At 32.3% G+C, this 27362-nt stretch overlaps 1 protein-coding gene across 3 annotated transcripts in view; it reads right to left on the reverse strand.

Moving 5' to 3' along the window:
• The window catches only part of Gpc5 (glypican 5), a 1368088-nt gene that overhangs the window by 493547 nt on the left and 847179 nt on the right, over nucleotides 1–27362 (reverse strand). The window contains exon 8 of one of the 3 annotated variants that reach the window (XM_074043150.1): nucleotides 13994–15111. The exons of the other annotated variants lie outside the window; for them this stretch is intronic. Coding sequence (XP_073899251.1) covers nucleotides 15059–15111 — 53 coding nt within the window. The 3' untranslated portion in view covers nucleotides 13994–15058. Of the gene's footprint in view, nucleotides 1–13993; nucleotides 15112–27362 lie in introns of those variants that run through there. 3 annotated transcript variants of the gene reach the window in all.

Below are 27362 nucleotides of genomic sequence, written 5' to 3' on the forward strand. Positions count from 1 at the left end.
TATAATGAAAAACAATTTAATCACTAAATTCAGCTTAATTCTTGAATTAGAGACTCAGTACATAATTAAAAGAAGTGATAACAGCATACATAAAAATATACTCTATACACTTATGTTCATTAATTTGTGAAAGAAATATAGTTAATGACTAATGTATGCCAAATTCCTTAAACACTTCTTCCTCAGCTAATCAACACAAACTATTAAACAGGTATTTTTATTCATATTTCTATGAAAAAGAAACAAGAATACAAAAATACTAAGTAACTTGTTTGTTTATACAGAAATTATAATAAACTTGAGACCAAAGCTCTGCTTTACTATGTTTGATTTTCCATATTTGTTTTCCCTATTATTCCACCTTCTCAAGAGAACATTAAAACTATCTGAGATATGATAGACAGATTTTAGGAATTATATGTTTTCCTAGGAAGACTATTAATAAGATGAGTGAAATTCTGCTCTGTGTAACTTGCAAATTCCCATGCTTTTTTCTTTCTTCTTTCTCCCTGGTATACAGAATAGATTCAAAGTTATACTGAGCTTTTTCTTTCCTAGTGTGACACAGACACTTACTTGTTAATGCTATGATGAGTTCCTGTTCACTTTATGGTAGAATATTGTGTGATAAGTGACTGATGTGTCAAAGTTTATTACAGCATAAAGTGGGTCATTCAAATCATTTTTTCCATGACATATACTGTGAATAGAACCTAATTTCTTCAGCAATGGACACCAGATTTCTGTCCATTAATACATTTCTACTTAAAGATATCCCATTAGACATCTATTGAAATGTCAATAAATTCACAAGTATTTAGTGAACGAGTACTAAATGGTGGATATTTGCAAAGGTACACAATCTAACTAGTGAGACTTTATGAACCATAACAAATCATATGTGTCTGCACATGTTCCTGTGTTCTGCTTAGAATGCCAGACTTTTTCAAGAACAATTTTGATTTTGATAGTAACTATTTTCAAAGCTCTGTTTTGCTTGTAAGATTTCACAAAAATAGAGTTGTTGATAGATGCTCCATATAATTTGTTTCCTCTTTATTTTACACCTTAGATTCAGAAAGATCTAGTATTTTCTCACAGTTTGCGATCCTCCCTTCTTCCAGTTCACCATCTACTTGGGTACTTGGTTGCCATATCTCTCTAAGGTCATACCTAAAGTTCTTCATTTACTTCATATGTTACATACAGCTTAGGTAGTCTCTGTGTGCCTTGGTTTCTTCACTTGAATTAACAGAGGATATATGTCTTTATGTTCCTAAAATTGACTGGTTTGTTTTGCATCAAATAAATGCTTGGTTCCTGAATAAATTCATTTAATTACTGCTAAAGTTATAAATTAAAATGGAGAAAGAAAAATTATAGTCACACAGACTGTTTTGATGTTATTATCCATGTTTACATTATGATTGCTGATATAAAGCATCATAACTAAAAAAATTATTTCAAAGAAGTGAATGAACAGCAACCATACTTTTTCAACCTCTTCTAAAATGTCTGAAAGCAGAGAATAAACATGATAACCACCAGAGAAAACTTAAAACAAAAAGTGTAATGAAATTTAGTTGTATAACCAGCATACTGCAATTTATAAAGGCATAACTATATAAGTGTTTCTGGGTGATTTTATTCCCATTAATATTTTGATTTGACTATGAATTCTGTTTTAGACTCATCTTTAACTTACCCTTCTTAAATTTGTTTCAAATCTTTATGCTTAACTTACATCTAGAAGTAATTTCCTTAGAAATGCATTGATGTAAAAAAAAATTATTAACAGCACCTGAAAGTAATGATGCATTTATCCACAAAGAGTATTAAGTTGGCATGCTATCAGGTCATCATCATTTGTTAAGAGGTGGGGTGAAAACTTTATTCCAGGGTTATTTCCCTATGTTTCCTTTTTAGAAAGATGTTTTCTAAGAATATGATGCTACATTGTGCAATAGAGGAAAATCAGCAAGAAGTTGCTGCTATCAAGCAAAACAATTCATACAGAGCTTCAAATTTAATAAGATACCAATAATTTATTGTTCGGGGTCAAAGATTCAAAAAGAATGTCTGCTTATGTATTTGAAAATCATCACAGATTTTTAAAATCACATTAAAAATCATCAAAAACAGTCTTTTTCATAAATCTTGTTGTACTCCAAAATCTTCAAAACAGCTCATGCAAATTCAGGCATTTTGGGGCCTCAACTAATTTTGTGTCTTAAGTCATTCTAGTTGTTAATCAGATTTGGCATTTTCCTTATGTTTTGATTGTAGGTTACAGCTTTCATTAGAAAGAAAGATTTTAGACAAAAGTGTATTTTTCTCTTATCAAGGGTCATTAAAAAATAGGGCATCCGGCAAAGACAAGCTGGAACTCATTAGTTAGCTTAATAAAACGCTTATAAGGAACACCATGTTCTAAAACAATGACTATATTTATATGGCCTTTTGAATAAACAAAGCAAAGCCAAAAATTACAAGCAAAATGACATAAAATAGATTTATTAAAAGGTAAAAGTTGAGCAGCTAGAAAGACTACCCATATGTCACTGTCTAATACATCTCAGAAATGTTTTCCTTCAACAACATAAACAAGATCTTTATAAAATTTATTTGATTCTACATGATATTTTATTTAATGCAATAGTTTATATTTTCTGTTTGATTTTAACTGAAATATCTGAAAACATAATTTCAATTTCTTGGCTTGTTAAACAAAAATTCATGATCCCACATTATGCTCAGCTGACTGCATTTCTTTTATACCTGGGATGGATCTTCAGAGCCATAGCAAAAGAAAATGATACTAAGTTTAATGTCAATTTATAAGTAGCATTCTACATTTCTTTTTACTAGTTCTGACTGTAGGGAATTTGTGTGGCTCAAAAATAGGTACATAATTACTTTGATATAGAAATGTTTGATGTGCTAATGATTCTTAAAATAAAGAAAAATGTATGGAAAGTAAATGAAGTAAATGGAATTACAGAACAATTTTTATTACAAATATAAGATTGTCTCTGATTGTAATTGTAACTTTCATACAAGAGGCCATCAAAGCTAATTCCTGGAATATAATGTATCCACTAATTTACATTATCTAGAATTTACATTCTTTAGACTTGAAATGCAAAATCTTCTACTGGTAATGTCTTCCAGTCTGTTGTAGCATTTAGAAGATCAAGGTCCAACTAAAATGTTAATTATATTCTTTTTCAAAACATAGAGGTAAACAAGAGTACATGAAGAGTAAATCTTAATAAAATCCTATCTTTTCTTATATTTTCTAGCATCTTGAAACTCTCCCTGAGGAACTCTTTCTGCCTGCTATCTTTCTTCACTCCTCTACTATCATCCCACTCAGAGCTTTCCAGACTGATTTTACACTCTCCTTGCTGCCCTCAGCCCACAGACAGTTCATTCTGCCTGGGGCACATTATCCATCACTCTGAAGCTTTTTTTCTCACAAATGCTACCATTTAGGCAACTTCCCAAACACATTCTTGTAGCTTGGAGCTGGCTCTGGACATCTACACATTAATAATGTTTAAAATATAAACTTTGATCCATATATAATATTTAGAGATATAAGTGTTTATTAATGTAATTGCATGCATTATGATTTGATATAAATTTTTTTTTCAGGTACAGTAAAAAATGGGCACATTCAAAGGAAGAATAAAAAAATCATTGAGAATGCAATGTAATGTATTTGGCATTTAGAAATATGAACAATTTATGAGTGGTTAGGAAAAAACACCCTGTATAAAAACGGAAAGTAATTAGAGATAAATTATAACAAAAGTGAAAGAACTGAGAAGAAATATGCTCAATAGAAAAATTTGATCACTTAGAATATTTCTTATAAAACTTTAAGTGACTGTACTGATATATGTGTAATGTTTTCTGTAGAAAATGTATCTTTAGTTACTTTATTAAATTCAATGGTATTTTTAGAAAAATATCATTTAGTTCAATTCCTTACACATTTGAGAGATTACTTTGACTATAATAAAGAGAGCATCAATTCTTATTCATTAAATTTAAGGCAAGGCTCATTATTTTTCTTTACATTTATTAAACTTTGTTTTATAGAAAGATACATGGTTTTTAAAATCTAAACACTCAAGTAGCCTAAAAAGTAATTTCATTGCAATCTCAATAAATATATAAATGGATGTAGATGGTATGACTCTTACTGTTAAAAGCTAAAGAAAATGCTACGTCAAAGCAGACATAATTATCATTTGCATACTTTCCATTTCTTAGTATTTCACACAAGGGAGGGATGAGGATAGGTAAGACACCTAAAAAACTAGCTAGCATTTGGTGCCCTTAACGCAGAGAAACTAAAGCAGATACCTTAAAAGCAACTGAGGCCAATAGGAAAAGGGGACCAGGAACTAGAGAAAAGGTTAAATCAAAAAGAATTAACCTAGAAGGTAACAAACATGCTCAGGAAATCAATGTGAGTCAATGCCCTGTATAGCTATCCTTATTTCAACCAGCAAAAACCCTTGTTCCTTCCTGTTATTGCTTATACTCTCTCTACAACAAAATTAGAAATAAGGGCAAAATAGTTTCTGCTGGGTATTGAGGGGGTGGGGGAGAGAGGGAGGGGGCGGAGTGGGTGGTAAGGGAGGGGGTGGGGGCAAGGGGGAGAAATGACCCAAGCCTTGTATGCACATATGAATAATAAAAGAAAAAAAAAAAACTTGGAGGAAAACCATTTAGCAAGAAAACCCTCTGCTGAACAGAGGAAAGTGGTTAATGTTCCTTGTCACTGACATTTATCAATTTTAGCTCTAATGTCCAGAAGCAAATTCTTCCAATAAATATTTAGTGGATTATGCAAAAAAAAAAAAATAAGACAATGTTCCTTGAATGATTGAATCCACACCCATAGCAACCATGTGTTTTTTTCTAAATTAATTTTCTTTAAAGTACAGGAAAAACAGAACTCTTTGACACTCTTTAATCTGAGTTGAAGTCTCTCTTACATATTTACTAGTTATATTCCAAGCCATGCGTCAACCAAAAAAATTATTTAGCACCTTAACTTCATTAAATTCTTCTAAAACTTAAGTTTTAATTTTTACAGGAAAGTCTCCCTGTTTTTGTTATCCTTATGTTTTCATGTTTCATTAGATAAGATAGTTGTAATATCAAGACACTTCAACTTCAACATGGTTTGGAGCAAACACAATTAACTTCTTAAGGTACAGAGTTCAAGGTAAAAAGAACTAGAGTTCTTCCAACTCTGATGTCAAAATTGTTGTGGGCATGAGTTAGAAAGTTTTTCAGAGGGAATATGGAAGGCTGGTAGACCTTCCAAACTAAATCTTGAGAGGAAGTTCTTATCCAACTACCCACATATGTAAATAAAAGAACAGTTAGGAATCAAATTTATCATATCCACATCTCTTGAAAATTCCCAACACTCTGGTCCCTTCACTCTTTTACAGTCCCACTGCTTTCATTTTACTCCAAATAAACACTGTCTTCCTCCTGGACTCAATTTTCTGAAAAAGGTTTCTGCTTCCATTCATGGTTTCCCCAATTTATTCTAACCCAGAAGTTAATAATGCCTTTACCAAATCAAATCATATCTCATTATGCTATCCTTGAATTTAAAATGTAAAGTAGTGTCTATTTGCCTTTTGTTTAAAAATCAAACTCCTTCACATAAAAGAGACATTTTATAATTATCTCCTCACTCTATGTCCCCGTAACATTACTATTACTTTATTCTTCCCTTACCACATGTTCTTGGTCCCCCCGACCCAACTCCATCACCATGACTTTGAACATAATTTCTCTCATTTTGGAACACTATTCTGGAAACATATTGAATTTCTCCCTTCTGGTCTTCATCTGTATAATTTTATTTATTTATATGGTTTCTGTGAAGTTATTTCCTTACCTCATAGTTCAGGTTGGTTATTTTGTTGTTGTTGTTCTCTTATAGAAACTCTAATGACAAAGAGTTATCTTGCTGTAGATCTTCTGTGGTTGTTGGTTTTTCTTTCCAAAGTAGTTTACATGCCTTGAATCTAAAAGGTACAGATAACAGACACAAGCTGGGGTTGGAGGGAGAGGGAGAGAGAGAGAGAGCTGAAAACTTCCTAGATGCTTGTCCCTCCAAGAAAATTCAATAAAAAACTGGTATGGGTAAAAATATATTGGAGGTGCTGAAATGTGATATAATTTTCATTTGCCTCACAAAACTGTACCAAAAAAATCCACTGAACTCCATGATGTCAAAGTTTACATGTAACTTTTCAATATAATGACGGTCTGAGTTATTTTTGTTTCAAATTGATGACAAGACCTATGATAAGATTGGACTATGAAGGTGAGCTAAGTAAGTAAGAGAAATGCCAGTTTTTTTCAGGTTATGATTACAGCAGGACTTGGGAAGATCTTCATTTTCTTTTCTCCTGCATAGAAGAGCTTTCTGTTACTGAAATGGAGCTAAAGCATGAGAGTGTAGGACACAAAGGAAAGGTACCTACAGGACTTAATGCTGCTTGGTCCCAGATTAGACCTGTAGATATTAGGGAAATGGAGGAAGTCTGGAGTAGGGGTACTACTTGATTCCAGTTATCTTATGTTTAGAAGAGACCAGGGATTGGGGTAAATATTTAATCCAGAAATTTGACTAAAGTAGCCTCTTTTTCATGTATACTCTGTGTCCTCTATCTCACATTAATTAGGCAAAAATTAATGTGCCACATTAGTTATTTTTGTGTGCAAAGTAAAAAGAAAAAAACAACTTGGTGCAGAATCATCAAAGAAGAACTTCAATTTATGGAAACAACAGATTTTAGAGATTTGGATATGTATTTTGATTTTAATAATTTTCTTCTTATTTCTTCTGTGTTGCTATATCACAAATCACTAATAAATGTCCAAAGTACAGAAAGTTTCTTTACTTTGGATGACATTTGGGGACTCTGACTTTTAGGCATAAATGGTACTGAGTAGGTGGAGTGAAAGTCTCTTTTCCTTCTTAGTATGGTTCCCAGTAATTGAAATTGGTGTGGTATTCAATAGGGAGAGGAGGATGGCATAAAAGTCTACTGCCAGAAATTGTAACTGTGTTGCAATTGTATTTCTCCCCTCCTCATGTTGGTCTTTTGCTTCTAGTTTGTTTGGCTAAAACATTTGGAATACTAATTTCAGGGGCAGAGACTTGAACAACTTTTGTTTTTTAGAAAATTTATTCCTTGGGTGAAAAAGTAGGTGGTCCATGTTACGAAGTAGACGGTCCACAAGGGATTAAAGTCATTAAACCGCAAATGTTACTTATTAACAGAAAGAAAATGGAGACAAATTTAAGATTCAGGAGACAAATTTAAGATTCACAATTGTTTTTTATAATTTGATATGAAGATTCATTATGTCCATGTCATTTTAAAATTATGTCAAAAAATGATATTTTTATGAATTTCAAAGGGAATTTTAGAAGAATGGAAGAGTGGTTGGATTTTATTAAATTATTGATGAATTTCATTGTACAACATTAAGCAATTACTGAAATTATGAAAATAAAACATGTTGAAGGCAAAAAATGAAGCAGTACAAATAAATATGAAATGAAACAAATATCCTCATATCATCGCTCACCTTTCATTATTTCATTAGCATAGCCATTATTAAGTTAATATTTTCAAAATGTGCAATACACGTGGAGGCTTAGTTTTGCACACATCTAGTCTCATAGTGTACCAAGTAACCTCTTATAAAAGCAATTTTGATCTTCTCTTTGACATGGTAAAATCCTGCAATGATTTCCTTCATTCTTGCAATAATGGCTGGAGTGCTTTATATGGCTATAATGGTGTGTTTTATTGTCTGTTGATATTTTACCTTACTTATTGTACTTATTCTTGCCTCTCAGCTCTGCCACCCTGGCTTTCTTTAAATTCTGGGGCATGCCACATTCCTTTTCTTCTAAGAGTCTTTGCACAAGCTTTCTCTCAGCCTGGGATACTTACACCCTGTTCTTTCCACTCCCCAGAGCTAAACCAAAGGTTATTACTTCAAGTAACAATTTAATCAAATTCTCCTCTTCCTTTTTTTTTTCCATTGCATAGTCTGTCTGATGAGTATATTCATTATATTTTATTCATGTGACAAAATACCTGACATAAGCAACTTAAAGGAGAAAAGATTTATTTCAGCTCATAGTTTCAGAAGATGCAGGCCATCATTGCTTGATCTCGTGTGGTTGATCATAACATCGTGGCAAGCAGAACGTGACTCAGAAGATGTTCTCCACCTCTCAGAGGACAGGAAGCAGAGAGTGAGAAAGGGACTGGGAGCCAAGTATAATCCTCAAAGTCCTCCTAAAGTTTAAGAACCTCATTCAGATATGACAACTAGCTGAGGACCAACCATTCAACACACAGTCCACAGTGACATTAGCATTCAAACTACAACAATGAGTAATTAAGTCAATTGTGCACATATTCTTTTAAAAGCCTAATTCCTATTGTAGAAAGTAAGCCCAGAGAAGGCAGGGCCTTTACTGCTCTTCCCTTCATGGCCAGGAGTGTTCTCACACTTGCTAGCTACTTTGCAAATAGTTTTACATTTTTAATTACTATGTGACTGTTTAATAACATAGGATTACCTCAATGTCTTCTATAAATCCCCATATGTGTACATTATTTTATGAATTTACAAATATTTCTTTTCCACAGCAGATATGAACTGGTCTTTTTATCTGTGGGTCATTTAACTGCTTTTCTCTATCTCTTTGATTTCAGATTATTTTAATATTTTCAGCCTAAAAGTTAACTACTACTGACACAGAAAATATTCATGGAATAATGACCGTATACATTCAATTTTGATAATTGTCCAATCATTTATCCACCCAAACTTTCCTTCAAAAATATCTGTTGTAATGCTACTGCAATGAATTAGCAGTTAGAAATTCACCACTTATTCCTTATGATGGGATTATTATTTGTCTACATAGTGTAAATTCAATGATATCAAAGGGCTTTCCTATCTACTCCCAACATTCATACATAGTAATAAAAAGAAACAAGATCAAAATTTTAGAAAAATACAGAATGACTGACAGAAAAATATGATCCTAAAAATTTTAAAGTAGAAAATTAGAGAAGATGAATAGCTGTATACAGAGTTGGGAAAACCTGTATTTTTCTACAAGATGGCCAATCTGCACATAAAGTATAGATTTGAATTTTTTACTGGTCTACTTTCAAGACACTTTGTACAAGTGGCTTTATGGAGGACATCAAATGCAGTCTGCATGAAATGAGATCCAATGCAACAATTAAAATCTAGAGCACTGCTCTAGCCAAACTTTTGAAAAAAATTCATGTCTCTTTCTGTACCATTGACAGATATGAATAAATACAAAACTGAGTAATGTGATGACAGAGTCAATAAAAAATCATTCAGCAATATTGGTCAAAAGTCACAATCTATTGGTATATAAAATACAGAAGAAAAGAGGCCTTATTTAAGTGGGTGAAAATGAAAAAATAAATAAAGATACAAAATAATATTGCTATTTAAAGGGAATTTTAAAATATACTCAAAATAGCCAATGTACAGTATCAAACTAAGTGCCCATCTACAGAAGAGAGGATGAAGATGGGTATTATATGCCATTCATATTTCATTTACATATAAAGTGGAATATTATTCATTACTAAAAAAGAAGAAAATCCTGTCATTTGTGACAATATTGATGATCTTGGAAGATATTATGCTAAGCAAAGTAAGTCAGGTTCAGAAAAGCAAATACTGCATGATCATTCACATATGGCATCTAAATCAGTCAACTTGTATAAGCAGACAGTTGAATGCAGGCTGACAGGTAGGTGGGATAGGGATGAAATGGGAAGTTGTTTGCAAAAGTATGTAAAGGTTCAGTTAGAGAGAAAGAACGAGATCCAGAGAGCTACCGTGCACCTTGATGACTGTAGTTAATAATGATGAATCATATACTTAAAAATTGCATGTAGAATAGGTATTATATGTTCTTAACAGAGAAAAATTTTTTAAAAGGTAACCATGTATTTTAAAATATATTAATTTGCTTGATTATAGTAACAATTACACAATGCATACATATCTCAAAACATCATGCTGTGTGCTATAAAAATGTAAAGATTTTTGTCAACAGTACCTCAAGAAGCAAGGAGAAAACTATATCATTAAAATATTTTTAAATGATTCATATTTCTTAATAATTAGTCAACCAGTAAACTAGATGTATAAACCCCATCAAACCAGTTGCCTGAATTAACAGTATTGATACACATAACAGATTAAATAATTTTGTTTACGTGAAAACATATTTAAATTGTTTTATTCATGTAACAATAAATATGAATCCATATGGTGAATTAAACATACACTTTGAGTCCTGTGTTCTTCTAATCAGATGTCTGAAATAACCCTAGAGAAATAATATAATTATGGCCTATTTCAGATCGTATTCATCTTGTGCCCATAGATTCCTACTGAAAGAGCATATATTTGTTTTCTCAATCATTGCAGTGCACCGCAGCTCTTACAATGAGAAAATTGCACATTTTACCTTCAATTACCTTTTCCTATTATCTAAAGAAAATATACTAATACAATGTGCACAATAGAGTCTATATTCACTCCATTCTGCTACAGATAGTATCTTGTTTTCAAAGCTATTATTTTTTATAAGCTAGGGTTGTTTTTGTTTTTCATTTCATGAATGTGCTCAGTATTTGCATAATAATTCCTCTCAAAAGATGAAAGAATGAATGCAGAATAAATAAATCGCAACCTCCCTGCATAATGACTCTACCTTTAAAGATGGATCACACATGGTCAAGCCTGAATGCATCCAATATATCAATATTTATTAAGCAGACAGAAAGTCAATTGAACCATAACTCGCTTTGTGCTAAGAAAGAAAAAACACAGGAAAGGATATGGGAGGATTATTAAAAAGAAAGTTAAGAACCCTACCCAAAATCAATACCAAAGGCTACTATTGAAGCTGTTTCCCTAAATCTTTATGGGATTGAATAAACAATCCACACATGGAATTAGAAAAGATAACTGAATATGAAATGTCCATGCCCCATCACAAAACCTTGTTGAATGCATGAAACAAGGATCTTCAATCATCATTTGTAAGGATGCTCTTTGTCATTTTCACACACCATGAAAGAGGCATTATTTAGTTAATATAAATATACTTTTTATTTCCTCAACTGGAATGAACCCCTTGAGAAAAAGGTCAATTGCCTCATATATTTTGATTTTTTTTTAAGTATTTAATAAATCTGAACTAGTAGATGATGAAGAACAAATGCAGTATACTTAAAATGTGTCCTAGATTGATACATATATACATATGTACATACATACATACATACATTCCAATACCAAATATGGAACTTCTAAGTATGGTCCTATCCCTTTCTCCATAATAATAATAATAATAATAATAATAACAATATCTATTGAACATCCAGTGAGCCAGACACAGTACAAACACCTTTGCTCTATTAATGAATTCTGACAAGAGTCATAGTTGGGTTTTATTATTTTCACTGTATAGATAAGAAAAATGAGGTTTTTAATGTTAGATTGTTTTGCACTAAGATATAAATTAGTTCAGAAAGAACTCCAGGTTTTGATGTGTTTTGTTTTTTTTGTTGGTTTGTATTTTTTGATTCTACAGAATGTGCTCTTTAGCTGCTAATTTTATGTCTAGGACCACATAGTGGTTGGTTGAAAAAAATTTATATGGACATGTATGATTGAATAAGAAAGTTAATATTTAAAATAAATTCTCAACTGTTACTCTCCACTGACAATTGAAAAGGTAGTTCCACAAAAAGGAAAGTACATTCTTTCTGGGATCCTACTAATTCAGCATCTGAAAAGCAAATGTCTAACTGTTAGCATTTATCCTGGATTGGATCTTAGAACAAGAAAGGCCATTTATAGAAAAATGGATAAGATCTAAATAAAATTTGCAATTTTCTTAGTAGTAATGTGCCCATATCAATCATTTATTTTTGACAAATGTACCATAGTTAGGATGCTAGCATAGTTAGACGCTAAAATTAAAGGCAACTGGGTGGAAGATACATGAGAACTTCTGTACTATTGGTGTAATCATTTTTTATATATAAACTTATTCCATATTTTTAAAATAATTGTAGCCCTACATATATTCCAGTCATGTATTCATGCATATTAAACATGGATATAACAGAAGTTGAAAATACCCCTAGATGGTGAGTAAATGGGACAAGTTATTTAACCTCTTACTGCCTTATTTTCCATGTCTGTACTATGGACATAAATATTTTACATATATTATTTCAGATTCTTTATATCTGTATTTGTGTCCTTTCTGTGTTTTCTATTTCTTCCTCCCTTCATCCAAGAACATACCTGACTCAGTTTTATTGGTTGGCAGAGAACAGGAAAGTAGCTTTAACCCTTTGTGGTTTTTATTTAACACAAGTTTGTGCCCAAAGGAAAGATTTCTTAGACCAGAACTAAAACCTCTAAGTCTCAGAGAAGAATAACAAGCTTTAGGATGGGAAAGGAGAAAAAAAGTATCATTAATATAAGGAATTAGAGTATAATTTAAAATATAATTTTGAAAAGTACTTACATTTCTCAAACAAATTTTACTTTTCAGCATGAATACCATATTAACAAAGTGACAGTTTGAGGGGAAAGAAAACACACACATTTCAGCTTCTTATAGAAAGTTAATTTTTTTTTTTTACAAAGGCAAAGTAATAAAATAGCAGGCATTTTCAAGTTACCATGATGCTATGATTCTCCTGGCATTGACTCTGACTCTTGTTTCCTATCATGATATTTTCTCAAAAGAAAAAAATTAATTGTGCTTTACTAAATCAATTATTTCCAGGGATTTGGGTGATTGAGCTATAATGTAGAATAATAATGAAGGTGAGATAGGGACAGTGATGAAAAAATAATGATTTGGGGTTAAGGGTACAGCCTTGTGGGACCACTATTCCCTACAAGCTTTCAGGTTAGATAAAAAATGGAGATTGAAGTCTGACTGAGATAGCTCTTTCAGAAGCACAGAAGACAGATTAGCCATTTCAGTGCTTCCAACAGGAAGCCTTCTCTTGACTACTCACCAAAGAGGATCACTCCAGCCCCTTTAAACTTCCAGTTTAGGAGTGTAGTGGGCACATCCTTTGTGCTCCTCTTTCTACCATTTCTTTCCTATGTTATTCTGCATATTATGGTATAAAGATACTCAAACTGAGACCCCTCCAGCTCACCTAGTGAAGGAAGGGAGGGATGAGAATTTTCCTTTTACCTGTTTAAAGTTTTGCATAGATTTCATTTTTAAAAAATGGAGTTCCACTTTTGAAAAAAAATTCAAGGTTTAAAAAGTATTTGTCTATTCACACTTCATTTAATCTCTTACTGCTCATTTATTCTGTAGCATTGTGCAATCTACTTTCTAATCTCACTTCTTGATTGAAACAATCTTTTAAAAGTCACAGCTGGACTTAATGGATACAGCCAGCTCATTTGGGGTTCTCAGTTCACATACTTTCTCATCTTTCTGTATCACTTGAAATAACTGACAGTACCCTCCTTAAAAAAAAAATCTATTTTGGCCTTCTTGGGCAATCTACTATCCTTGTTACCCTCTGCCTTCCCTATAAGCTATTGCCCTGAATTCTTCCCTGAATCTCATCGCTCAGGCAATGTTCTATAGGCAAAGCAGTATTTGGCGGGCAAAGAAATCATGTCATGGGACTTGAAGACTTACAGTCCAAGGAATTTTTGGATTGTCCACCAAATATATTCAAAATATCAGCCTTGAGCACAACAGATTCTTAATAATTATGAAAAAAGATTAAGTCATACAATGAATGAAGATATCTTTAGAAAATTGTGAACATAAGACCAGAATGATAGATATTTGCTTTAGAAAATATTTTCATGATGTTCCTTGAGTTGAAGTGCAGTTCCTTTGAAAATTTTAATAACCATGGCTCATAATGCACGGTATTTCCATGATAACACTTTGTGAAGGAAAGAATACTGAAATATCTGGTAAATCCAGTTAAAATACTGTGCGGAAAGCTGAGAGACAGATATCATATTTTTCTATGTATATTAAAAGAACTGTTTTGGTGACTGTTTGAATGTTTGAATGTTGAATAGTTACTTAGAAGTTGATCCTCAGATTGTATATATTTCTATATTCCTTTCTCAAATAAATACCTCATTAAATGAACACAAGATGTGTGAATTTTGATAGTTCCTAGGTGTATTTTGAGCACATTTTCAGATGAAAGTAACCTCTGTATTTTGAAGAGAAGTTGATATGTGTTGCCTTGTGCTTAACTGAATGCAGCTTTCATGACTATGAGTCATACAGTTATTTTGGAAGTTACATCAGTTACCATTTTTTAAAAATCTCTGAAGTTGGATCATATACAATCCTTTTAAAGGAGCATTAAAATAACTTACCAGGTCTGAGGGTGTAGCTTAAGTGGTAGAGAACTTTCCTAGCGTGCTCAAGGGCTTGGGTTCAATCTCACCACAATAAGAAACAAACAAAAATGATTTAACAAAAATTTCAAACATGGGAATAGGTTTCAGATATCATGAGTCACATCTCATTATCAATTTTACTTCATTTATTTCAATGAATATATCAGAATCTAAGATGAGAGAAACATTTTCCAATTGTGGCAAAGCAGCAATGCAAACATTTTTCTAAAGAACATATTTAGATGAACACTGTAAATAAGCTTAGAAAAATTATAAACTGAAATGAGCAAGTTTAATAAGCACATTTTGAAGAAGTTTTGCAATAATGACTATGGGGCCCTTCAAAGAAGCTATTTGTAGGGACTAATTTTCTTCACAATAAGCAATAATTAGAATTACCTTACAGATCATCTGCATATTTATTACCTCTTCCAAATGAAGTTTAAGAAATAATGTAAGTTGAAAATAAATGGTCATGTGAGCCCTTTGCATTAAATTCTTAGAGAGCCCAGTACTTCTCCAAAGGTCTCCTAGTCTCTGTGGATTTCAGAGCTGTAGGAAAGAAAGCAGAGGAAAAAATAATAAAAATATTAAAGGAAAACAAAGAGAAAAAAGATCGTTACAAAGGAGGAAGATAAAAATTAAATTTAGATCTCAAGTAGAAAAGTAATTTTGGGTAACAGAAATGATAGTTTTGAAAAAGGGAAAAAGAACAATATCTACAAAGACAATAAGAAGGCTGAGCTTTTTCTTCAGTCCTTACATCCATAAGAATAATAGGAGGGAGGGTTTTATGTCAAGAGAGAAAATTGAAAGAGATGAGATTGAGATGTTAAATAGATAGGGAATATTTTTGAAAAATTGCCATAATTTCCCAGGGAATAAAGAGGTCTTGAATTTTTTTAAAAAAAAGAGGAATTAGTCCTGGTGAATTTACATGACATAAGTATGCAGTTGGTCACTCTCATTATTATTAAATGCTGGAAATATAATGTAATTGCTGACTGCTACCATCCACCAAAAAAGATCATGTTATCGTAATGACAAAACTTTATAGGTTCTCATATACTATTTCAATTTTTTTTCTTGTTTTATCATTTTTACATTTACTCACAGGTGTACACATTGTTTGGGCCACCTCCCCCTGCTCCCGCTTCCTCGCAGACCCTTTTCTACCCTCTTGTTTTCCAATTTTGTAGTAGAGAAAACATAAGAGAAAAGAAGAAAGACACAGAGCTTTTGCTAGTTTGAAATAAAGATAGCTATACAGAGAGAGTCCTACTGTTGCATCCATGCACCTGTGCATTACAATCCACATTGGATACTTATAAAGGAATATTTCAAAGAACTTATTAATATTATAGGTAGAATAAAGATAAATGTAATATTCAGTTTAAAATGCAATTCTTTAATTTCTGATTTTATACTTTCTTTCCTTTAAAGCAAATTTAAGTAACAAAATGAAGTTTGCATTTGGGTTATGTCCAAGGGCACCACTCAATTTTATAATTTCTACCATAATAATTATTCTGAGATCATTTAAATTAATGTGCATAGCAGCACTTAAAAATCTAGGTCAACAAATATGGTACTTTCTTCTTTCTCCTATGATATTATTTCACCTAAATATTCTCAGACAACATTGTGGAAAAGTAAATATTAAATGTAACATTAATCAAGTGAGGAAAATTAGATTCAACATTGTACTTGCAAAGCTTTCAATGGAAAAGTAGAGTATAAGAAACTATCCATTGTCCAGGGGCTCAAATTCATACACATTTATAATATGATAGATCAACTTCACTATTGCACTATAAACATTGAATTTATAAAAATAAGTTTAAATGAATTAATACAGTTAAAGTGTAGTCATACTAATAATAAAATAATAAAATCTTAGACTGATATATCAGGATTTATAACATCTTTTTGATTTAGGGTAATTTTTGATGATGATCCTTATAAAAATCCAACAGACCATATATTACATTGTACTCACTTCAGATGTAAATGAAGTAAGTTATATTTAGGTTAAGCTATGTGTAACAGGTAAGAAATTTAAAACAATGAAGAGTCTATATTTTGTAAGAACCCCAGTTGTCTACATTTTTTCTATTGTAGTTTTAAAACTTACCTGCACATCAATGTAATCTAAAAATCTAATTATTTTAGATCAGATCTAATTATTTTAGATCAGAAATCTGTTTACTTCAGAAATCTGTTTACTTCTTCTCATATCTCATTCATTCCTTTCCAACCATGAGGATTTCATAGTTTCCATCTTTCCAAACCCTTTAGCTCACTCCTGACTAATGTCTAGAAGATGATTACATAAACTTAGAAAAACCTGAGTTATCAGAAATGAAAAATCTTCTTGGTACTTACAAAAGAACCCATGCTTTAGTTTACTTTTTTCTCACGCTATGTGCTACTAAGTAACTCTGATAATTCAATAGAATAGTAGATTTTATTGCTTCTGAAGTTACATTAGTAACCCTGTTATCTAGGAATCCATATTTTTACTAATTTCCAGTAAAGAAGGCCAGGATGTTTATATTAAGAACCCATTACTCATAGGTGTATTCGCAATTCTTATTTGACAGTAGCAAACATAAAGATATTTAGGTTTAGCATCATGACATCACTTTCTAAGGAAGAAAAGATTTTGGCTATAAGGCTAATGTAGAAAAGCTTACTCCATACTGCTTAAGATATGGATCTCATATATGACAAAAAGGCTGAATTGGGACATCTTGTTTCTTCATCACACTATCTTAAAAGACATGATTGCGAAAGCCTTTAAATTAGACCAACATATTCTATTTCCATATTTCCAGCTGCTGTCCACTGGTTGTACTTTCCAGTGCTTCTTGAATTAATATTCTCTGGCTCACCCATAAAGAGATCTAAGTTGAATAACTGGACTCATGCTTTAGGTTAGTGTGATCCTTGAAATAGCAAAGTCAGTGTCATGGGAAGCATATCACAAAAGTAAATGTGGCCCCACACTAGACTTATGGATGATAGAACTTAGTCATCTGTGCTTAACATAACCCAGGTGATTGTCTGGTAGCTAATGTTTGAGAATCAGTGCAAGAGTGAGGTAGAAAATAAAAAGATAATCTGGGCTCTCTAAAGAAGTTTTAGAAAGAAAATCAGGGAAGCTGATCTTGGGGAATATGTCTTCAGAAACCACAATGCCCTATATATGTGTTTGTCCCCAAAAGAACATTCTGGAAAATTATACATTGGTCTATAGTCCTTTACAAGTAAACAGTGTGCTTCCAGAAAACCTATTTTCAGTAGAGAATAGAATTCTCACTTGATGTGGTTTCTAACCAGAATGCATATAATTTTTATGAGGTTTTAATAAATTATTTTCACAATGAGTTTAATTTTAAAAATGCCTCTTCCACTCATTGTTATAACGTGGGATTGCATAAGATGAAAACAAGTGGTTATATGAATTACATACACATATGTATTTGAGATATAATACATATATATATGGAAATGTCATAAAAAAACTCCCTGTGTAGCTATCTTAAACAAACAAAAATGTCTTTTTTTCAAAAAACAGAGAACAGGATAAAACAAGTACTGTCTGGGGGTTGGTACCTGTGGGATGGGGCAGGACATAAGAAAAGGGTGTAGGAGGGTGAATATAGTGGAAATATGTACTCATGTATGAAAAGAGAAAATTGAGACCTGTTGAAACTATTATAAGAAGAGGGAGAGAGAGGGTGAAGAATAAAGAATGATGGAAGGGGTGAATTTAACTAAGATATATTTCGAATATGCACTTTTTAAAGTGTTACAACGTACCTTCAGTGGATATGATGAAAAAATTCTGAATTTTCTAAAAGGCTTAAACATAATAAAAACTTTAAATTTAAAGTTGCTAAAGACCACATTTGTTTTAAAAAGTTTTAAAATCTTTCTATCAGAATGTGAACTAACCATTCTTATCTTCATGCTTTCATATTTTAAAAAAATCAAAAGTATATTTGCATTTATCCAATTAAAAGTACTAGTGTTTTTAGCTAACTCCAGAGAGCAATATTCTGAAACTGGTTTTATAATAAGTAAAATTTTAATCATTTAAAAATATATAGTGTTCATATATCATTTGTGTTAATCAAATAGTATTTTAAAACAATTATAAAATAAGAGTATATGACTTTGTTTATCTTGTATCTTAATATTAACAAGCCAGGGGCATGACCACACTGTCCACTATATTCCTATACCTGATGCATCATACATTCATGGACATTCATGGATAGAATGTGTAAAAAGTGACTAATCTGGTCTTTGAGGATAAATTAATTTCATTTCTTTATATGAAACCTCTGTGCAGTCACTGACTTTGCCTTCTCTGTGGCCCAATGACACTCAAGCTGTTAACTGTTCCCAACTCCATGATGCATGTCCCTTTTCTACATTCGTGGAAAAAATATCTACACCCTTGTGAAAAAATATAAAATGAAAATACAAAATTGTTTCTATTTTATATTCAACAATGCTGATTAAGAAAAGGACAAAAGTAGCACTGAATCAATAAGGCATGAATGGGAGTAATCCCAATATTGTAAGCAGCACTATGTTGTTTTAGTATTTTCTATAGACTCAGATAAAAGGCAAAAAAAATTAAACTAATGTTTACTGTTCATGTTTTCATAGTACTAGAGAAATACTGCAAACATATTGAGAATAGATGAGTAATTTCCTACTTGCAATTATTTTCTATGAACTTCATACTAAAATTTTTATCATGCAATATTTTCAACTCTACTGAGGAAGGATGTTAATTAATGGCAATGTTAATAAATATAATCTATAGCAAATCATTATACAACTATTGGCTCATTGCATTTTGGATATTTTCCAGTAATGTAAGGCCATTAATTTGGTTGAAATAATTCACAGAGCAAAATACATTATAAAACATTCTTCATAATGTATCCTGAAATTATTAGGTAGATATTTAAAATAATAATTCAATAAATCTCAGACATGAAAATCTATTACCTATGAATCACATTTTTTCCAGAATACCAGGAAAATATAATGATAAGCTTAATGCTGAATTATGTTTAGTTGTGATTATTTTACATATGAGGCTTTCTAAATTTTCCTAACAGTAGCAATGGCATAATGGCTTCAAAGAAGAACATCCTTGTCAATGCATATATTAGTTTTCAAAGGGAAAACTGAGATTGGTCATGAAAAATTAAAATTTTAGATGGCAAGAAAAGAATAATGGCAAAAGAAAATATTCTAAAAAATCAAAATGATTAGGTACATTATGGATCACAAATTACTGCACTTTAATTTTTAAGTGAGTTTAGACATCTATAAAATCTTAAATCCCAGGGCCAATAATTTGTGTGGCAGTATGTCATAAAAGGAACAAAGCTTTGACATGTAAATTCCAGCTTTATGTTGTATCAGCCCAGGTAACCTTGCAAACAACCTTCATACCCCCACTGGAAACTGACTGTTGCCTCCCATATGGGTCCATTCTTCCTTTCCCCTTCCCAATCAAGTTGACAGCAATTCTCAGTTCATTTTCTAAAAAGACTGATAAAAGCTGTGCTAGGCTTGTACCTGTTATTAACCTCCCTTGCACTATTATTACTCATATTTTTTTTTCTTTGAGATAAGCAGCTAAATGCAGAAGCTGGTATTTGCTTATGGTGGGCTATTACCCCCCAAGAAGAATTGCAAATGTCAACTTATTATTATGTCATTAATGTCAGATCATGATATTTCAGAGTTTGATGGCTTTAACCTTTGCAGACATTAATTCATATACACTTTTGAAAAGCATTTATTTATCTTTGATAAGAGTAGATACAAGCCTCCAGGAAGATTGTCCTATAATATTAGGTACTATGTATTTGGCAAGGATCATTAAGTATATTTATGTAACAAACTCTTCAGCTTAGTGTGGCCTATCATGTATTACCTAAGATAATATAAAATTATGGATGAGAGAGATGCTCAGATATCTGAAAAGAGAATCAGGAAGAAAACAAAATTTAATAGTGTTCTCTTTCATTATAGAATGATTCCCCAATTTTGACTTTCTGTTTAGACAAAGTTTGCATGGGTGATATTATCTTATTTCATTTATCTTTCATTGGAAGTTAAAAGTGTTTCCTGTTATAAAATTCAGTGAAGCCAATTTCACTGCATGAAGTAGTTTTACTGTGCACCATTAAAGCCATAATTCAATAGGTTAAGGAAAATCTATGATGAAATCATTTAAATAGGTAATTGTGCACCCAGCTGTGGTGATGTTCACATTGTTCCAAATAACGTTATATTTGTGATTCAGATTTCAAAACATTTGAAAGCACGTAGGCTATAAGTGTATTTTTAAAATATGTATTTGAAACAGAATTTTGATTATTTAATTAATTTTTAGTATGATTATTTTGTCTTTTTATGCCCCTAATTTTTAGCTTAACTGGTCATGTCTTGAAAAAATATTTTGAGCAATCATAATTGAGGGAAATGTTGAAAGAAAATGAATCTAATCAAAGGAAAAAACATGAATAAGGTGAAGAAAATTTATTTATCATCTTATGTTCAAACAAAGGAATTTTCTGTATATTTTTCTAATGTAGCTGCTACATAAATAATTTATTCCTTAGATGAATCCTTATTGGGGAACTTTCTTTTCAATTCACTGACTCTATTTTGGAAGCTTTTGAAACATTTTTAAATTGTTGTTTTGATTTTCTAGATCTATATAATTAAATACCTTACTGAAACCTGTCTAGTTGGTGCAGTTACCTTTACTATTTTTATTAAATATCAAGTTACTTCAATATTACTGTTGGATTTCTTTTGTTCTGTTTTAATATAATGATAATTGTTAACATTTGCTCTGTATTTATTACTTGGAATTAGTATAAACACTTTGCAAGCCTGTAAAACCTCATAACATACTTAGAAAGTATTTTTATTATCCAGAAAAGTGGTACGTGGAAAGTCGTTCCCTCAACACCACGTGACAAATAAGCACAGTGGTTAGCTATAGATTCCAGCTGACCAGTTTTCAAGTTACCTCTCAAAATGCATTTTGATTAGCGTGAAATCATTGGCCATTTATTAAGCTGATAGACAAAAGATACCTACAAAAAGATGAATCTTATGGTCAAGAAGATGTTTTAAAAAGTTATTTTAAGTTTAAACTAAAGAAAACACTATGGTAATAAGATAAAATGTAAACAATAAGACAAAGCACTGTTTGTTTCTGAATGAACTACCACCACCCAATTTCCAAAGAAACCCCGGGGAGAGCTGGCAACCATCCTGGGGTTCCCAGCAGTTAAGCTCCCTAATTTCTACCTTCACACTGCTAATATTGCTTTACTCACTCATCTTTTGCTTTATATTGTGTTTTTGCCACAGTCTGACTTTTGTTCTACTCAATTTGGAACCATGCTATGTCTCCAGCATCTATCAAAGATGTCAAATTACTTTCTAAAATGTTTTATGTGCTACCTAGGAAATCACTTATAAAGGTGTGTTTTCCTTTGAGTCTCACAGATTCTGCTTCCTCCACTTTGCAATATATTCTTTTAAGCTGTAGTGTTGGGTTTCATTACTTTTCCCATCCTCAACTAAGAAGAAACTGTGCACCATTACCCTCTGCGCTTAGTTTTGATCAGTGGCCATGCAGGTCCTTTGCCCAGGCTAATCCCTTCTCAGAGCTAAATACAGTAGCATTTCCCAATGCCAGTGCTCCAGTGAGCTTCAGTTGTGCATGGATGACAGCTTCTTCTGCCCCAATGTGATCTTCTGACTAGTTAGTAGGGTATTCACTAAAGAGGATAGTAGAAAATCACCATCTTTCTTTGGCAATTTCAATAGAAAGATCAAGTCTATTCCATAAATCAAGACACTGCTAAATTGTAAGGTCATAGGTATTGTTTGGGCTGCAACTTCAAATGGTTCGTGGCTTTTAAGAAAGGAGAGTGGGCTGACTTTCAATATTTGTGTTCTGTGTTGACATGAGTTCGCCTTCTTCTCTTCCTGTGTTGCTAGCTTCCTTCTTCCTTTACATCTTTGAATATTCATAAGCACATTTTGTTTTCAAAATTTAAGAAGATCATGTTAGCCTCAAAAATTCATACTACATTTGTGTCCTTTACTTAAAGTTGCTCAAGTCCTTTATTCAACTTAACCTTTATTAACCCTGACAAGTTTTAAAACTTATTAATCAGTTTATGAATTCAGGGGACTCATCCCTGCCTTCACTGGCTGAGCACAATAAATAGCGTTGACACTCAGAACAGAGAGGATGCAGATTTGTCAAGTAGCACATGGAGTCCTATGACAATCAGAGAATTATCTCCTGTAAATCATTAGTACCAGTGTTACTGATATAAAGCCCTATTTATTATGCATGGTTTTGTCCTTAAAATTAATTTTTAGTTAAGATACAGTTATATTACTATTTAAGAATCACCATATATATATATGTAGGCCTATATGTCTTCAGGTTCTGTATCCTCAGATTGAAAATATTTGAGAAACAACCTTGCTTATGTGCTAAACATGTATACATCTTTTTGGTGTTATCACTATACCCAAATAATAGAGAAGAACAGCTATATATATAGAATTTGTATTGTATTAGATATTGTGGGTAATCTAGAGATGATTTAAACTACATAGGAAGCTGTGGGTAGGTTATATGCAAATATCACAGTAACCTATATCCCGAACGGGATCATGGATTTTGATATTCTGGGGGAATCCTGACAACAATCCTTCATGGATATTGAGGGAAGACTATATAGTGTAGCAGAGGAAACCATATCTTCAGTGCTACTTTTTATTTCTCTGAACTGGGAGTTGAACTCAGAGCCTCATGCTCATTACATGAGCACTCTAGCACTTGAATCACGCCCGCAGTGCTTTTCTCATCCTTTGGCTTTTAGTTTGTTTCTCATACAGGAGTCTGAAAAACTTTTGCCTGGATTTGCCTGGAACAGTCATCCTCTTGATTTCTACCCTGCAAGGGACTGTAGGTAAGTATCACTATGCCTGACCCTTTCATTGTGACAGGGTCTCACTGCAGCCCAGACTGGCTGGAACTTTATATGTAGCCCAGGCATGGATCTAGGATCCTCCTGCCTCAACCTCTCAAGTTATGGGAATACAGGAATGTGCCTCCATGCCTAACCTAACATCACTTCTTTACTACTTACCTAGTCATATAATAAGACATGCTGACCTCTTACTCAGCATTTTCATTTTTCTGTAGATCTCTATTTTCTGCCTTCCTGTTTAGCTATACAGCTTCCTTCATGACACCATCTTGGATTTATTTACATTTAGCATATCATCATGCCCAAATCCTTACTAAGTATAGCTAATAATGTATTTATATGATGACAATGTAGAACATTCTCTTTATGATTTGCTGCATTATTTGTCTATAGCATTATATTTTCATCCATCAGTTTCTTCCTCTTTCTCAAAAAAATGATTTTACCAGCTCACTTTATAAACAACAACACATATTACTGAGCTTTATATTATTTAAGCTCTCTTTGATTTGTGGAAAACATGCTCCAAGAGAATTTGTTGTAATAGGATACATGTCATAAAAGTGTAGCGTTAGAAATAGATTGTCCATCTATTATGAGCTCTAGGAAAATACATTTGCTTCAAGTGGCAGGTAGCTCTCATTCTAAACTTAGTTTAAATATAAAGCCAATATGATTTTACAACATGTTTTATATATCTCCAAAATGTCACCTTTGGCAAAGCACAGTGGATGCCTTACCCTGACATTACACTCTATAGGAAGTTACTTAGCCTTTGTACAAAGACATAGGAGGAAGAGGTCACCTATATGTCTCACACCAGTAGAGCTCCAAAGAGTTGGGTTCTAAATCTTTTCCATGAGAGGCTGGAAGAGATAGTGTACATCAAATGATAAGTCAGCTCTAAAACTAGCGGGGTAGACTACAGAGAGCATGCTTGCTTTTTGAATGTGAAGTTAATATTTTGAAAGGTGGTATGCTTGTGCTGATGAAGTGGTTCAAGTAGTAAGCACCTGCCCAGCAAGTATGAGGCACTGATTTTAAACCCCAGGACCAAAAAAAAAAAAAAAAGAGGGATATGCATTCAAACCATATACAAGACAATGGAGTTAAAACATATCCTTTTGCACTAAAATATAGAGCAAGATTATGTATGTTACAGATCCCAGAAAAAATTAACTTTATAATTGCTAGCATTTTAGAAAACAAATTCTATTCTGTATAAAAAAAAAAATTCAGCTTCATGATCTACCAGAACAAGATTTCAATGAGTCAAGTAAGTTCAGAATTTTTATGTAAAGATTTTCTAATAATAAATATCAGCCAATAAATACAAAGATATTTCCACATTATCTTACATTATCTTCCTAGTAAGGAAGAAAATTGCCCACATTTCCCAGATATGTGGCATCATACATTATACCTCATCAACCATTAAAATAACCTCTTCAGTGGTGTGAATGGTCATTTTCACTATGGACCCTATTTTCCTTATTGCTATGACATGTGACTAACAACATTGGAAGCCGTCTTTGCAAACTCTAACCCTTCTCTCTTTAATGGATCCACAGTTCCCACCTAAGCTTGCCATGTGCTCAAATATGTACACAGATGACCACACTGGAAATAAATCATTAAGCTATTACTGTAAGTTATTCATGATAAACTAGGCTTTGGTAGAAATTCTTATTAATTAGCAAGAAAAATGAAAGATGTTGATCCTGTATCAGAGTAGAAACACCCATCATCAACACAAGCTCTTCTTAAAAGCAAGGAAATCGAAAACAAAAATATCCCCAATTCTACCCCAGCTTTGTCAGAATCTTAGGATTCACAAGACAAAAATCACACAAAGATTCTGAAGGGATTAGGATAAGGTAGTAGGAAACCTGTCCAAAGGTTTATTAGGCACCTTATATCATTTTATGTAGGGATAGGAAAGGAGGTTAATTCAAGTATGATATGTTAGATTTATTGTAAGAAATTGCCACAATGTACCCCCTCCAAGCAAAACAATTAAAAAGTAAATCACAATACCTGGAAAAATTTTCACTTCCTTTTTACTTTTCTCATTCATCCCTAGGTGTTGATGGGGGACTGGTTCCAGAACCCTTGTAGTTACCAAGATCTGCAGGTACTCAAATCCCTTATATAAAATGGTGGAGTATTTACATATAACCTATCCTTTCCTCCTGTATTCTTTAAATCATTTCTAGATTATTTACAATACCTAACACAATACAAATGGTGTGTAAATTGTTGTTACACTGTATTTCTTAAGTAACAGTGACAAGTAAAAAAAGCCTGTTTATGTTTAGTACAATTTTTCCTAAATATTTTTAATTCATGGTTGGTTGACTCAGCAGCTGGTGAATTCAAGGATATGGAGGAATGACTGTGTACAAAAACGACAGTGAATATACAATAGCACAGAGAGAGTAATAATTATTTAAGGGACTCAGAAAAGATTTGAAAGGAAAGTGACAGTTCCATAGTGTTTTAAAGGAGAAATCAATTACTTTCCAACTGATTATAATTTCTGAAAGCCTTTCGCATAGAAAAAGGTATACAGATACAAGGATGTAAAACACGTAAAAAAAAACAACAAAATTTTAGAAACTGTTGGACTTAAAATGTGGTTGTGAAATAAATCCAAGGGGTAATAAGAAACACATTATGAGGGATCTTTCATATTCTACTAAGAATGTTTTCTCTAGATAGGGGCCAGCAATTTTTTCTCATAGGATCAGATACCAAATATTTAAACACAATCTCCATCACAACTGCTCACCTGGCTGCCATAGTCAAAGCAGCCTCCAAATGTATCAATGAACAATCATTAGTGTATTTCAAAAAGAATCCATATGCCAGATTACAGGATGTTGTTTGAAAATATATTTGAAGAAATAGGTAAGTGAAACATAAAGTTTCAATAAAATATATAAATTTGTAGATCTAAGCAACTACATGAATCTTAATCAGTGTAAATTTAAAAGGAAAAATGATAAACACACACAAACATATGAAGGAACAGATATTTAAATGACTACAGATTTCTCATGAGAAACCAAAGATGTCAGAAGACTACGAAAAAACATTTTACAGTGTTGGAAAGAAAGAACTATCAATACAGATTGCTACATCTAAGGTAAATATTATTCAGATACACAGACAAAAATGAAGATGATTTTAGCTAGAAATCAACCAAGGGAGTTTGTCATTACTAGACATGCTTAAAAAATACTGAATGATCTTTTTCAGTAGAAGGAAAATAATAATAAAAGTACATATGGAACATCAGGAATGAAGAAAGAAAGCAAAAAAAAAAATAACAGAAGAGGAGTAGAAAAAGGAAATATCTTGGTCTTTTATAGTAAATAATTGTTTTCTCAATTTATTAAAATACCCATTACTTGTCAAAGCAAAACCTACAACATCAATGAGATTTTCACTGTAAGTAAAAGTAATATATATGGCAACTGCATCAAAGAGTAGGTTTAAGTAAAGTGGTAAACTAGTACTTCTAAGTAGATTATATAGTGTCTTGGATCTTAAAGGTCTACAGGCTTGGTTGCTAACCTATGGTTGTATTGAAAGGGTAGGACCTTTAGAAGATAGAATCTAATGGGAGGAAGTTAGGTCACTAGGGCTGCCCTTGAAGAGGGTGTTGGGACCTTGACCCTTTCTTCTCTTGCTTTTAGCTTTTTATCTGCCAATAACATGAATAATTTT

Source organism: Castor canadensis, chromosome 10 (assembly GCF_047511655.1).
Source record: "Castor canadensis chromosome 10, mCasCan1.hap1v2, whole genome shotgun sequence".
Classification (NCBI taxonomy): domain Eukaryota; kingdom Metazoa; phylum Chordata; class Mammalia; order Rodentia; family Castoridae; genus Castor; species Castor canadensis.